The sequence below is a fragment of the Habropoda laboriosa genome, unplaced genomic scaffold (assembly GCF_001263275.1).
Source record: "Habropoda laboriosa isolate 0110345459 unplaced genomic scaffold, ASM126327v1 scaffold258, whole genome shotgun sequence".
In the NCBI taxonomy this organism is placed as follows: domain Eukaryota; kingdom Metazoa; phylum Arthropoda; class Insecta; order Hymenoptera; family Apidae; genus Habropoda; species Habropoda laboriosa.
Genome location: NW_017100395.1, coordinates 109,058 through 121,980, shown reverse-complemented (window position 1 = coordinate 121,980; position 12,923 = coordinate 109,058). Strand labels below are relative to the sequence as shown.

The following is a 12,923-nucleotide window of genomic DNA, read 5'->3' as shown; positions in this document are numbered from 1 at the left end:
ATTGTTACAATAACCAAAAAAGGGTAGCTTTATAATATTAACAGTTCTATGTGTGGTTTCAGGAATTTCGTTTTTACTATTTGTTACTTAATCAAAATTAAGATAAACATATTGCATTTTTTCTCCGTTAAACGAATAGGAACTTGAACAAGAGAAAAAGGAAGCCGAGGAGGCGAAACGGAAAGCGAAACAGAAGTCTCTATTGGGATTCCTGCAAAATGGTGCAGGCTCGAACGACGACGAAGAAGGATCTATAGAGGTTTCTTTGGCAGGTTTATTCAAGTGCATGTTCTGCACTCATGGTCAAACCTCGAATGAGAAGCAGCAATTGGTCGCCATCGCTGAATCTTTGGAACAAGTTGGCAAACGTCTGGAAGTCATCGAAAGGTATTATTTAATACTGTCGTTAAATCGCTATTTCAATTTAATTTTAACACTATTTTTAAATCACAGGCTGTTCAAATATGTTTTCTATTTGAATATGAACGATAATCTCTAGATTATCTCATCGAAAAGAATTATTAACTCCATTCTTGTACTTTAATTACCGTCTTCCCTTCACTATTCTATTTTTACCATCGATAAAACTTTGGCTATCTTAACAGAAATTATATTAAAGGTTAAATGTTCGCCTAACCTATTAGTACAAAAAGAAATAACAAAATTCCATCAGACTGTACGCCTCCAATTAGTTTCAATTACTGCAACTGGTTAGGCATTTAAAAACAACCACGAAGTCTTACAACTTTTACTCCTGGAAATTGCTGAAATACACTCGATTGACCGGTCGTGAATGTTTTACGTGAAATTGCGTTTAAATGTCATGCGTTTCCTGGTTCGGTCATTCCACAGTTGGAAAGAGAGTTACGTAACAATTGTATTACATTATATTCACCTGTACACGTTCGTTTACGCAAGTTATGGTTCGTGAAAGCGACATTGTCAGGTTGTAAATTAAAACATTAAACGGTGACATCGACTGATGTAGCCACGCCTATGGTTGTCCGCCATTTGTGAATTGATACTTAAAACTTTTGCTTGCAATCTTTCATTTAAGCTATTCGGTGTTAACCCTAAATAGTATGTCCTTTCGTTCGACTATGGGTCAAGAAAGACCTGGGTATTTGAGTCTTTGGGTCAAAAAAGACCCGAATCTTTGGGTCTTCAGGTAAAAAAAGACCCGAGTTTTTGGTCTTCTGGTCAAAAAAGACCCGAGTTTTTAGGTTTTTGGGTCTTTGGGTCAAGAAAGACCCGAGTTTTTGGTCTTTGGGTAAAAAAAAGACCCAGGTCTTTGGGTCTCCGGGTCAAAAAAGACCCGAGACTTTATGTTTTCGGATCTTTGGGTCTTCGGGTGAAAAAAGACACGAATCTTCGGGTCTCCGGGTCAAAAAGGACCCGGTTGCTAATTTTGTACATCTGCTCAATCGTTATTAGCAACAATCACGGGAAAAACGCAAGTAACATCGAAGAAATAACTTCTTAACTTTCTTTTCATTTATCTAGAGCCGTGGATCCTCACGGAATGTCGACTCGACGTCGCGCACCCTCCGTCGGTTCCCGAACAGCCGATCATTTGAGCGCCATTGGTGAGGATTCTCGAGAAGAGGACTGCCATAGCAAAGCGGAAACCGTAACTAGTCAAAACACGGAAGGCAATCGTGAGGGTAACTTCCTCAGCAGACCTTACTGGCTAAGCGACGAGGGATTGAAGAAGGGTGAGATCGATGTCCTGTCACTGCAGGAGGAACAATTCTGGAACGACCTTCTGGAGAAGTATCTGTACCCTATCGACGAGGACAAGGCGGAAAAAGTAAGAAATTTTAAGCTTTTGCATCTAATAGTTCGCCGAATCTGAGAACATTTGTTTCTCTTCTTTTATTGAATTTTTTAAAAACGTAGATTTTGAAAATGTCGAGTAGTTTTGAAAATTTTGGAACAATAAAGTTTTTCTTGAAAATTTGTTTGAATAATTATTGGAATAATACGTAGATTTTGAAAGTTTTGAGTAATTTTGAAAAGTTTGGAACAGTGAAGTTATTTTTTGAAAATTTGCTCGAAGAATTATTGGAATAATTGTTGCATGTTAAAAGATAAAAATTCTTGATTAACTTTTTATTATTTTCATAGGAATAAAGTCTGAACGGTTTGTTATGTTCATTGATAGTGAAATTTCTAGCGTTGTTTGTCGATTAAATATGTTTCCAAAGAAGATGATTAATCACGAAGAAAGTTCAATAGCAAAGATACGAATTTAATGCAACTTATTTGTGCAACTTTACAAATATAGGACCTGTAGGATATATTTTACTGTGATATGAAGGACCACTAAACTATAAACAAACGTAAGAACTTACTAATAAATTAAAGAATTTCTTAGAACATTCTGGTATCGAGTAATTCCATTAACTTTAAATTACAATAATATTCTCTTGTTCGAGCTTTTTTTTAACACACATTTAATACGTAATAACACAGTAACATTAAAGGAAATTGCACAAATTATTAAACGTCGTTAAATTGCCACGAAAAAAAAAAAAAGAAAGTGTTAAACGTAATTTTCAAAAAAGTCCAAGAGTAATATATAAAATTTAAAAAACGTTGCCCAAAATTTATATATGGCATACGAGGAGAAAGGAAACTTGCTATAATTACAATTTAATAATTAAAAATAATCGATCCATGCTACTTGCGTCAGGAACGAATCGCTAAAGATCTAAAGGACCTACGTGACCAGAGCGTGTTCGCGTTTTTTATGATGAACGCCCTCTTCGTCCTGATCGTCTTTCTGCTACAATTAAACAAAGATTTGTTGCACGTGAAGTGGCCCTTCGGTATCAAGACGAACATCACCTATGACGAAAGCTCGCAGGAGGTAAAGACCGCTCCGTCCACGTCGTGTTGTCCTGCTCCTTAATTATCACTCCCCCTTTCCCCCATTAGAGCTATTTTAGTTGTCATGCTAATCTTCACTTTGGCTTCTCGTAGCAAAACATTTCAGATGCCGTACAAACCTGTCCGTTTCGTCTCTATAAATTAAAAAACTTCTCAAACAATCGCGACAGGTCGTCAATGAAAAGGTAGAAAAAAAAAAAGAAGACAAATTGCACGCAAAGAAATCTGGTACAAAAGTAAAAATTTCATCGAACTCGATGGTACAAGTTTGAGCATTCAAATTGTTTTGCAGCCAAAAACTCGTTGTATTGTATTCTTTTCTTTTTTACCATAAAAAGCTTTCTAGATGGCAAATAGTGCTTCAAAGCTTAAATGTCCTCAGAGAGAATCCCGTCTTGAAAGAGGAGCTAATATGGATCAATGGCCGACCGGACGGAGCGTATTTTTTTCTTTACATGTTTGCTAATTTATGCTATTTTTCTTCTCTGACCGACGATAGGCTCGCATTGCCAGTGACCTGATAGAGCTGCGGAACAAGAGCGTGTTCGCGTTTTTTATGTTCAATGCGTTGTTCGTTCTGATCGTATTCTTGCTGCAGCTGAACAAAGATCAGCTGCACGTTGTCTGGCCGCTCGGCGTCAAGACCAATCTCACCTTCATCGAAGAGACCTCGGAGGTACCTGGTAGTGTTCCGTATGAAAAACAGAGATGCTGTCTCACTGATGCCTCGGGAGACTAACACCTTCATGTGCTCCGTTGCTCGCGCCATTTTCTTCTCTATTCCAACGATTTCACGTTTCCTTCCATTCGATCTCCGGTTTTCAACGTCGGCTACGAATCAAAATTCCAAGTGCTCTGCGCAAAGAAATCAATGTTACGAGGAAAAGAAGAATAGGTCTGTTAGATTGATCCCTTCGTTTCCCGAGTTACGCTTTCCTCGATGAAATTATTCTAGACATTCCCTTTTCTTCGATCTAACGTCTGAAAGAGGTCTATCGCCTGCAAGTTACTTACGTAGTAAGAAGAGACTGTTAGTTTAGAACTGTTATTTAACGATCGTTGAAATTGAATCATGGATTGTAAGACTTTTTACGTTGCGTTGTGCATCTGTAGATGAGCTCTTACTATCCTCGAGATACTCGTTGGTATTCGAACTTGGTGTCGAAATACGAGTCAGAGTACTCGAGTATCCGGATTTTCTTTGTTAATTATTCAAATGTGAAGCTTGCCTTATCTGGATTGAGATTAAAGCACGGAGACTGTCGTTTAGATAGACTCCGAATTTAATGTGAATCCAAATCATGAGAGTACTCGGATACTCTAAATTGAGCAGTTATCCAAGTACTCCCCGAACCCGAGCAGTAAGAGCTTTTATCTATAGATACTTTATATTACGTTGGAACTTCTCTGTCTAAAGTTTCTCTTATTTTTGCGAAGTCAAAGAATCTCTAACAATTTCTATTCTTACATTATTCTGAGATATTTCTACCTTCGTTCTAGTGCTGCATGTCTGTAAATCCAAAATTTTAGCCTAATAAAGAAGCTTTATCGACGTCTCTATTTCAATATCAAGCTCACACAGAGCATACTGCTTTCATCTACATAGTCTAATAATGCTCGAAATTCTCTCAAACTCTGATATGTATTAAAATTTCAAACGTGATTGCCATTTAATTTTCCAATCGAATTTTCCTTTCCTTTGGAACTATTACTCACGTAAGAAAGTGAATAGAGACGTTGTTAAAAGTTACATAGTTAAGGCAGTTAGTTGAACGTTCGATGACCACGTTATAGCGAGCATCGGAGCACAGTGGAAAATGGTACCCGGTGATAATGTTGCACTTACTGGAACATGTCTGTGTTTTGTCAATAACGTGGATCAATAGCACGTGGCGAGTTACTATTAACATGTTTGCACAGGTACTCCCGGAACGAATGGAACACTTGGGGCGGAACCAAGCAAATGACTAGAGGCTAGTTAGCTAAAGTCACAAATAACATCGACGCCTTGTTAATTGAGATCCTTTAGTCGAACCTTGTCCTTTGTGTTTCTTCCTCGTTGATTTGTTTTATTCTTTCTCTTGTGAATTAAAAATGGATACTATAGTCGTTCGGTACGATCATTCACGCTAACGGATCTTTACATTTACTAACATCGACGTTTGTTCATTTAACCCCTGAACGCTCACGTTTCTCTCAGCTCGACGTGCCAGACGTTGTCAATTTTATGTTTTTCTTCAATTATTTCCTAGGCGTATGGAAATAAATTTTCGATTATTTTACGATACTGTAACTTACGTTTTTGCCTTAATAGAAAGAACGGCGGAATATGAAACGCGAAAGAAAATAATTGAACAAAATTGCATTTATCGGAGGATTAATTATGCACGTGTGAGACACGGGCACGAGCGTTAAAGGGTTAACAGTGTCGAAGCCTGGAGAGTAAGAGAAATATCTGAAACGATTTTTAAATTATATCGAAAGTATATTAAAAAAATTTGAGATAATAAATAATACGGTGTTTTCTAATTTTAAAATGGACAAATCATTTCGAATTTGGAAATGTTCAAATATTGAAGTTCGTTTATACAGAAACTTCTATTCGAATAATAGCTTTAGGTATACGCAAATTGTGTCGAATTTGTCCAATTTTGCTCCATTCTTCTTCGACACTCTCTCGGCTTCCGTACACTTTTTGGCTCTCTCGTGGTCAAGCAGTTTTCAGGGGTCGAGTTAGAGACATAGCACTTGTTCTTCGATATATACATATACATATATGTTAACACATGCACGGTTTAAAAGTCACGAAAGAGTCGAAAAAGCACCCTGAACACCTTGTTCCGTTTCTCCGCTCACCTGGTTGAATACGAAAGAGGGAGGAATTGTCACGCAGATATCTGTTTCACATTTCTTGTGTGTCTAATTCTGATAATGCACTGCTAGGTATGACAGCAGAGGAGCACCACTAACGAGTTACCGTCAATGTAACTAAGCGGTGGCTTATACGTGTATATGTGTCTAGAAAACTTGTATTCACCTGATTGTACCGAACGAATAGCTGATTTAAAAAAAAAAAAAATCAAAAATTACACCGTTACATCTGAATTCTTAAGAAATCTTACTTAATTTAGATCGATAAAAAAAATTCTTGAAAAATGTATTCAATACGTTACTTTTTGAAAGCTACTTGTTTCGTACATTCAGGAGATTAATTGTTATTTCATTACGTGCTACTAGTCGCTTGATGTTTTATTATTTAAATATACACACGAATGTTATACAACGCTCAGTTTTCACGTAGTGAAGTAACAATGAAAAATAGCAATAATAACCGTAACGTGAACTATTTTACATATTTCTCTCCTCTATCTCCTTCTACATTTTAAGTTTAATTCATAGCACAGCTCATTTATCAACGTCTTTCCTAATAATCAACGTATACCGTAGGTACACATTACCAAGGAGTATCTGCAACTCGAGCCAATTGGCCTGGTGTTCGTGTTCTTTTTCGCGTTGATATTGGTTATCCAATTCACCGCGATGCTGTTCCATCGATTTGGCACGCTCGCGCATATTTTAGCCAGTACCAGCCTTGACTGGTACTGTTGCAAGAAGGTACGCGACATTTGTCAAATCTCATTTACGTTCGTTGTCAAAGATTTTCGTCGTTAGAAATAATTCTCACATTTATACTTTTATTAATTTACATTGTTTTTGTGTCGCGAATGTCTCGCTAATGTGAATTAAAGTTCATCCTGCAGAATTATTTTGACTTTTCAAATCGCTAGTTTTTGCTCTCTGAAATTTTCCAGGAAAAAGTTGAACAGGTGTATTGGAAAATTATTTGAACTCCTTCGTGGATATATTATTATTATTTTTTAGTTTGTTGTTTATTATTGAGAGTATGTACTCTAGTGAAATGTAGATCCTTGGTCAGAAGTATTAGGCACATTTATTGTTACAATTTATTGCTAAAAGTATTCCTTTGAAACCTTTCTGTTGTTCGTCAACCTTTGTCGGTCAGTTGAAAGGAATTTTGAAACTGTTGACAAGATTTTATAATTATCCATGAAACAGCAGTCTGCATTCTGTGTCTTTCTCTGAAAGTCACTGTATTCTGTAAGCTTGTCTTTAGTTTCACCGTAAAAATTTCCAAAGTTACAAAGTTTTCCTTGAAATATGCCAGAATAATTAAATAGTGAACCATAAACGCAAGTTAATTCTTCCTTTCAAATTAACGAAGAACGATTATTTTCACATTTCAATAATTCCATTTCTTCCTAGTACAAAACAATTTTTAAATAATTCACATTTTACGGGATGCCTGATACTTTTGGTTCAAAGAAGGGTTAATCCATCAAAATCTTTGACTTACGATACATTGTAACAAAGAGAAAAAATATTTTAAGGACAAACTGAATTTATCAATGAAATTTCTTTCATTCGTTAGACGAAGGATTTGTCGGAAGAAGCGCTATTATCGAAACACGCGGTGGAAATAGTGAGGGATTTGCAAAGATTAGACGGCATGGAGGGTGATTACGAGGAAGGAAGCGGCAGTGGACCAGGCAGAAGACCGACGATAAGAAATTTGGAAAAGAGCCGAAGAAAAACGCAGGCCATCAATACGCTCGATGTCGCTTTCAGGCAGCGATTCTTCAGTATGCCTGATGCCAACGGTATGCAAAAATTTCACCCGCAATTTTTACGACCCCATGAAAACGCGCGAAAGCAGAAATTTGTATTTATACAAATATCGTCGCGTCCAATGTTTACCTATTTGCAGAAGCTACTTTAAAATTCAACAACAAATTGAAACCAGCGTGTTTATTATGACACGTAGTAGCTTTAGAGTGGTGAATATTTATTCCGGGAAATATCAGAATGTTAACTCAACTCTGTTACGAATAATGATATTTCGTAAATTGATTAATCTCGTTGGTAATTTATTTGGCGAATTCGTGAAACATCGAAAGATTTTAAAAATATACAGATTCAGGGTGTTTCGTTTTAATCTGTCCAATCAATTATCTCCTAAAGTATTTGCTACTCGAACAAATGTTTCAAATAGAACTTGTTCTGTTTCCAGTGGAACATTTTACGATGGCCACTTGTTTTCTTTTTAATGGAACTGTACGTTTTTATTTGGGCAGGTTTGTAGCTCACTTCGAGACGAATTCTTAATCTAAAAATGTTGGTCTTTGAAGATCATTCAAAATCACTCATAATTTTTGAAATTCTGTTCTACATACGGCGACAAGATTTTCACAGATTAAAATGAGACTGCGGGAAAATTTCTGCACGAAAAATCGTTTATACCTGAAATAATTGTTTATCTAAAAATTGTCACGATTCAACGTATTTTGTAATTTCAAAGGAAACGAGGTATCAATCTGACGACAAAAGAAAATGTTTTTACACGACGATTCAAGGGAGTATTTCGTTGATGCATGTTTCGATGTAGGTTTGCCGAGGAATATGTCGACGAGACGTTCCGCGAAGGCTTTCAAGGCATTCGAAGGTCGCAGGAACAGCATAATGGCGATGAGGAGAAAGTCGCAGATGCAAACTTTAGGAGCGAATAACATTTACGGTGTGGCGGGCAATCCCTTGGGAATTCAAGGACGTCCGTTGAGAAGCAGCCAGATTTCTGTTAAGGACGTGTTCGAGGGACACGGAGGACACACGAATTCCGCTTACGAACCGGACGAGAACACCGGAAGCAGCCTGAGACTTCACAATTTAGGTCAGAGCACGTGGAGAGAGCCGAACATTCATAACTGATGCAAAAGGTTGTTTCACGGACCTATGTAACTTTTTCGTTGCGAAAAATAAACAGGGTGAAGAAAGTGGAATCTTGATCGCCACGAATATCACTCGTTTGTTTTCGATAGTGTGAAAAGGATGTTGAAGGAAGAGGTTATTTTGATTACTTAATTCGAACGGGGAAAATATTATGAAAATTTTTCTGTAAGGTCGTTCGTTTTCGAGATTTTTAGGTTTTTTAAAATTTCTTTAAACGAAGTACATGTTTCTATCGTTATGAGGTGATAGCTGAGGTCAAGACCTATCCAATGACCTATGATAGCGTGAAAAATTCGGAAATGTTTAGGAATAGATGCTAATAATGAAATAGTGATTGCAACAGAGAGATTAGCGAAGGAAAATTTAGTTGGACAAGTCATTTATGGGTGTGATATCCGTGGTGACATCATTATTGAACCATTTTGTTATCGATACCACTTTGAGCTAAATTATCATAGGCATTGACATAATTTATCGGCGAACGATTGGAAAATTAGGAAAGTTCTAACGTCTCAGCTAACGAAAAGTGTAAAAAAGTGTTCTTAAATTTTTCAGGTAAGCAATTATAACGGACATCCTCGAACCTTCCGACGATAACCGGATGAGATGCGTGCAATGGCCGCGATTTCCCCTAGAAATCGCTAGAACACAATGTTGTCACCGTCAATGTTGTCAACAACAGAACCGATTTGATTTGAACATCGTCGCGCATTTCAGCGCTTCCTCTAGCAATTATCCATTAGTTTATCTGATTACGTATGATATAAGAGCGGATAGAAGAGTACGAAAAGACTGCCTTCGTGTAGACTAATTTATGATGAAACGAATGGAACAGGGCCGTCTTTAAGCTCTTTATTTATTTATTTCTTCCCTTTAAGTGAAAGAAGAAGAAAAGGAACCTCGCCCTTTTTCTTCCCTCTAAATTATAAAAGAAAAACAACAACGACAAGGAAAGAATTGGAAAAAGAAAGAAAATAAGAGTGTAGGAGTTAGTCGAATTGCCAATTCGAGTGCTTTTCTACTCTGGGATGTTAAACATCGAGCTAGACGCAATGGTCGTTGAACATAACGGAGTTAAAGGCAGTCCTGAGGTGGAAACGTATTTTTTCTTTTTTTTCTTTTATTTTTACTCGTGACTAGATATTTAAGACAAACGAACTGACCGGTAAATTAGCGATATTTCATTGCGCAGCTACCGCCGCGTACGATATTGGACGGTGTTAGGATAAAATTCTCCTGGACGATTATCGAACGTAAAAATAGCTTCGTTAACTCGTGTCAACGAATAACGTGTATTATTACACTCGTGTCACTTGGACACGTGTGTGTGTGTGTGTGAGACAGTAATCGCAGCGACGACGCTTAACATTCCTTTTCGCTCCTTGTAAACGTGATACCGCCGTTTATAATAAATATATCGAATTGTATTTAAATAGTTATACGACTTTTTGTATATATCGCGTGCGTACGTGTAACGTTAAGCCTGTAGAAAAATCCTGTTGATTGTGAACGAAATAAAGTTTGAACGATCAGCGGCCATATTGTCAATTCACTTCATCGAACTTATTTTTTGAGAAATGTTCCTGCACCAGTAATTTTTTCTTAAGGGAAATTCGAAGGCAATGTTTAGATGCTTGTGCATAGATTTATTCGACCATATGTAGAGGAGAAGGTCTAAATATGGGGTAGTTGAGGTATTGAATGTGTTGAGTGATTGATCCTGTGGCTGGTACGTCGTCGTCAACAAACCCTTACCGAACCTCGTTCTATTCTTCCACGCGAACTTTCCCTTTTCCAACTCCTTCAGATCTTAGTTTCCATTCTTTTGTCTCTCCCCGGGTTTAAGACTTGCCTTCGTCCTCGAGTGGCCTAAGAAGCGCACATGTGGCATCCAGGTTCGCACGAGGACGAACGAATTTTCCGCTTACACCACTTCCTCCACTTCTATCTTTATCTATCGCTACTCCTGTCTCCCTGTCCTAACAATAGAAAAACCCAGTACGCCTACACCTCCGGACAGTTTGTCCCTTTACCGACCACCGCGACGTACCCGCCGAACCGCTGCCGCCGGGACAAGTGACAAAATAAACGATTGTACTTTCTGGACCAATTGTACGCCTATACGACCTTTATACTTTAATAAATTGAGGTGAAAACAGGGTAACGACGTTCCTCACCCACCTCAATCCTATTGAAAATAGAACGAAAGTACGAGTTGTGAAGAAAGTAAGTTTCGTGGAGGAGGTAGTGACATGTAGTAAACATGTTATTGATATACATTTAAGTGTTGTATTTGAAAAATTATCTCAGGTTTGACAATAAATTCTGAAATAACAGCGGTAGCCCATATTTAGACCTTCTCCTCTATTTGTGCCATTTTCTTCTGCTACCTTCCGCCATCTTTGCGGCAGTTTCCTGATTCCATCCTTCGCGAACTTTGCATTTTTTCTTGGCAATGAGCTAGGCCAGGTGGGAATGTTTTTTCAAAATGAGACGAAATTAATTTCCTAGCTGATCCTCCGTACATCTGTTTAGAATTTATTTAGCGTTGTGTAATTTTAACGGAGAAGATATTAAATATACAATATTTACGATATTTTATATCGAAACATAACTTGTACTATTACTACAAAGAAAAAAGAATTTACATTCCCCATCACAGCTGAAAATATCATATTTCCATGCGACATAATATTCGTGGACAAAAATTCATCAAAATTTATTCTTACCAATTTTCTAAAATTACTAACAAATGAGAAAAATTCGATACTTGTTCAGCACGTGTACAGCATTTCATTTGACTTCTCGTGAAATTTGATGAGATCTTCAATCTTAATTACATATAATAAAACAATACAATCGGAAATCACCAAATTGACTCTAATAATGTATTCGATTATTGGATAAATTTCGCGTAGACTGTAAATTTACAATTACAATTTAATTCAATCTATAACCGTTTATTTCGATAACATCATATTTACAATCATAAAACCCTACTCAAGTTCGTATCAATTATTCGTAAATGATTTTGAACAATTCTGCACGAATAAAGCAAACTTCTACGGCAAGTTAGCTTGTCGAAACGCTTCTGTCATGCACATTATGTAAATCAACATCATATAATCGTTTATGGAGCGTCGTATGGTCCATCCTTGATAAAATCCCTCCGGAGGCAGAGCCCAGTTTGTCAAAATGAAGGGATAATTCGCTACTAACGCATAATGGTTGCCTACTGCGTACCTGAAAGTTACTTAATCATCTAAATAAGATTAATTCTCTATCGAAAGGGAATTTTCAAAGATTTTTCACACTTACGCGAAATATCCGCCGAGAATCACCCAAGTGAAAATATAGAACCTTGTTTCGTTTAGAATATTAGACTGAGAATAGGAACCATCTGGAATATCTGTTTCCTAAAAATCAAATTCTGTTGGGAATTGTCTCGATCTTGATTGCTATTGTTCACGTTTCCACGAATTTAGACGAAATTCCTTTTCTTTAATGTTGAATAAAAAGTTAGAATAAAGAGTACATCTTAGATTTTCGGACATTTTAAATAATCTTAAATTAAAAAATCTTGAGAAATCTTACAACATGCAGAAAATTATGAAATAAAATGTCGCCAGTACCTGTGATTGCGTTGTCGCCATTTTGTGCAATTTGATCACGTCCAAAGTTGACAAACTAGCAGCAACGCAGCCACCGAGAATGTAGTACCTGTGACTGGAATACAGCGAATAAATTAGTCCGGCCATGCTTAGGGTTCCAAGGACCTCGTCTAAAATATTGAATCTTCCCTTGCACCTCTCCTCCTCGATCTCCATTATCACCGGATCAAACGCTGAGAAATAAGGATCAACCGTAATTTAACTGAGAAAGAAATCGGAGGCGAAAATAACGAGCCACTCACGATACTCCTTGAAGAAAAGTTTGTACACGAGAACGATCAAGGATCGAGCACCGATCATGGAGATACCAGCGCAAGCGAGCACAAAATGGGGGAACAATTTGGAATATTGCGCGTAGGAATGATTTATCAGGATGTAAATTGAGGATCCACATGTTAGAAGCAGATTCGAGCACGAAAATACAGATTCCAATATCATAGAACAGACTTCGTGACGAGAAATGATATTTAAGATCGAGAAATGATCGCGAACAACTGACAGGAATTATGTGAAAGCATTCATCTCTCTGCACAGTACAATAATTAAATGTTATTC

The 12,923-nt window shown here is 37.2% G+C and overlaps 2 protein-coding genes across 3 annotated transcripts in view; one reads left to right on the top strand and one right to left on the bottom strand.

The window, feature by feature from the left end:
- The window catches only part of LOC108575110, a 37,415-nt gene extending 27,818 nt beyond the window's left edge, over positions 1-9,597 (top strand). Inside the window, exons 15-21 of one of the 2 annotated variants that reach the window (XM_017937827.1) lie at positions 140-387; positions 1,504-1,810; positions 2,696-2,872; positions 6,340-6,507; positions 7,343-7,571; positions 8,357-8,638; positions 9,253-9,597. In XM_017937827.1, the coding sequence (XP_017793316.1) occupies positions 140-387; positions 1,504-1,810; positions 2,696-2,872; positions 6,340-6,507; positions 7,343-7,571; positions 8,357-8,638; positions 9,253-9,266 (1,425 nt within the window). In that variant the 3' untranslated portion in view covers positions 9,267-9,597. Of the gene's footprint in view, positions 1-139; positions 388-1,503; positions 1,811-2,695; positions 2,873-6,339; positions 6,508-7,342; positions 7,572-8,356; positions 8,685-9,252 lie in introns of both variants that reach the window. The other variant, XM_017937826.1, reaches the window with a different exon arrangement.
- A 2,162-nt stretch (positions 9,598-11,759) lies between these two features.
- On the bottom strand, positions 11,760-12,806 carry LOC108575086. The gene is made up of 4 exons (XM_017937801.1): positions 12,611-12,806; positions 12,330-12,541; positions 12,016-12,113; positions 11,760-11,940 (listed from the first exon to the last, which is right to left on the bottom strand). Exons 1-4 carry the CDS (start codon positions 12,804-12,806, stop codon positions 11,760-11,762), a joined length of 687 nt encoding a protein of 228 aa, XP_017793290.1.
- Positions 12,807-12,923: the final 117 nt, after the last annotated feature.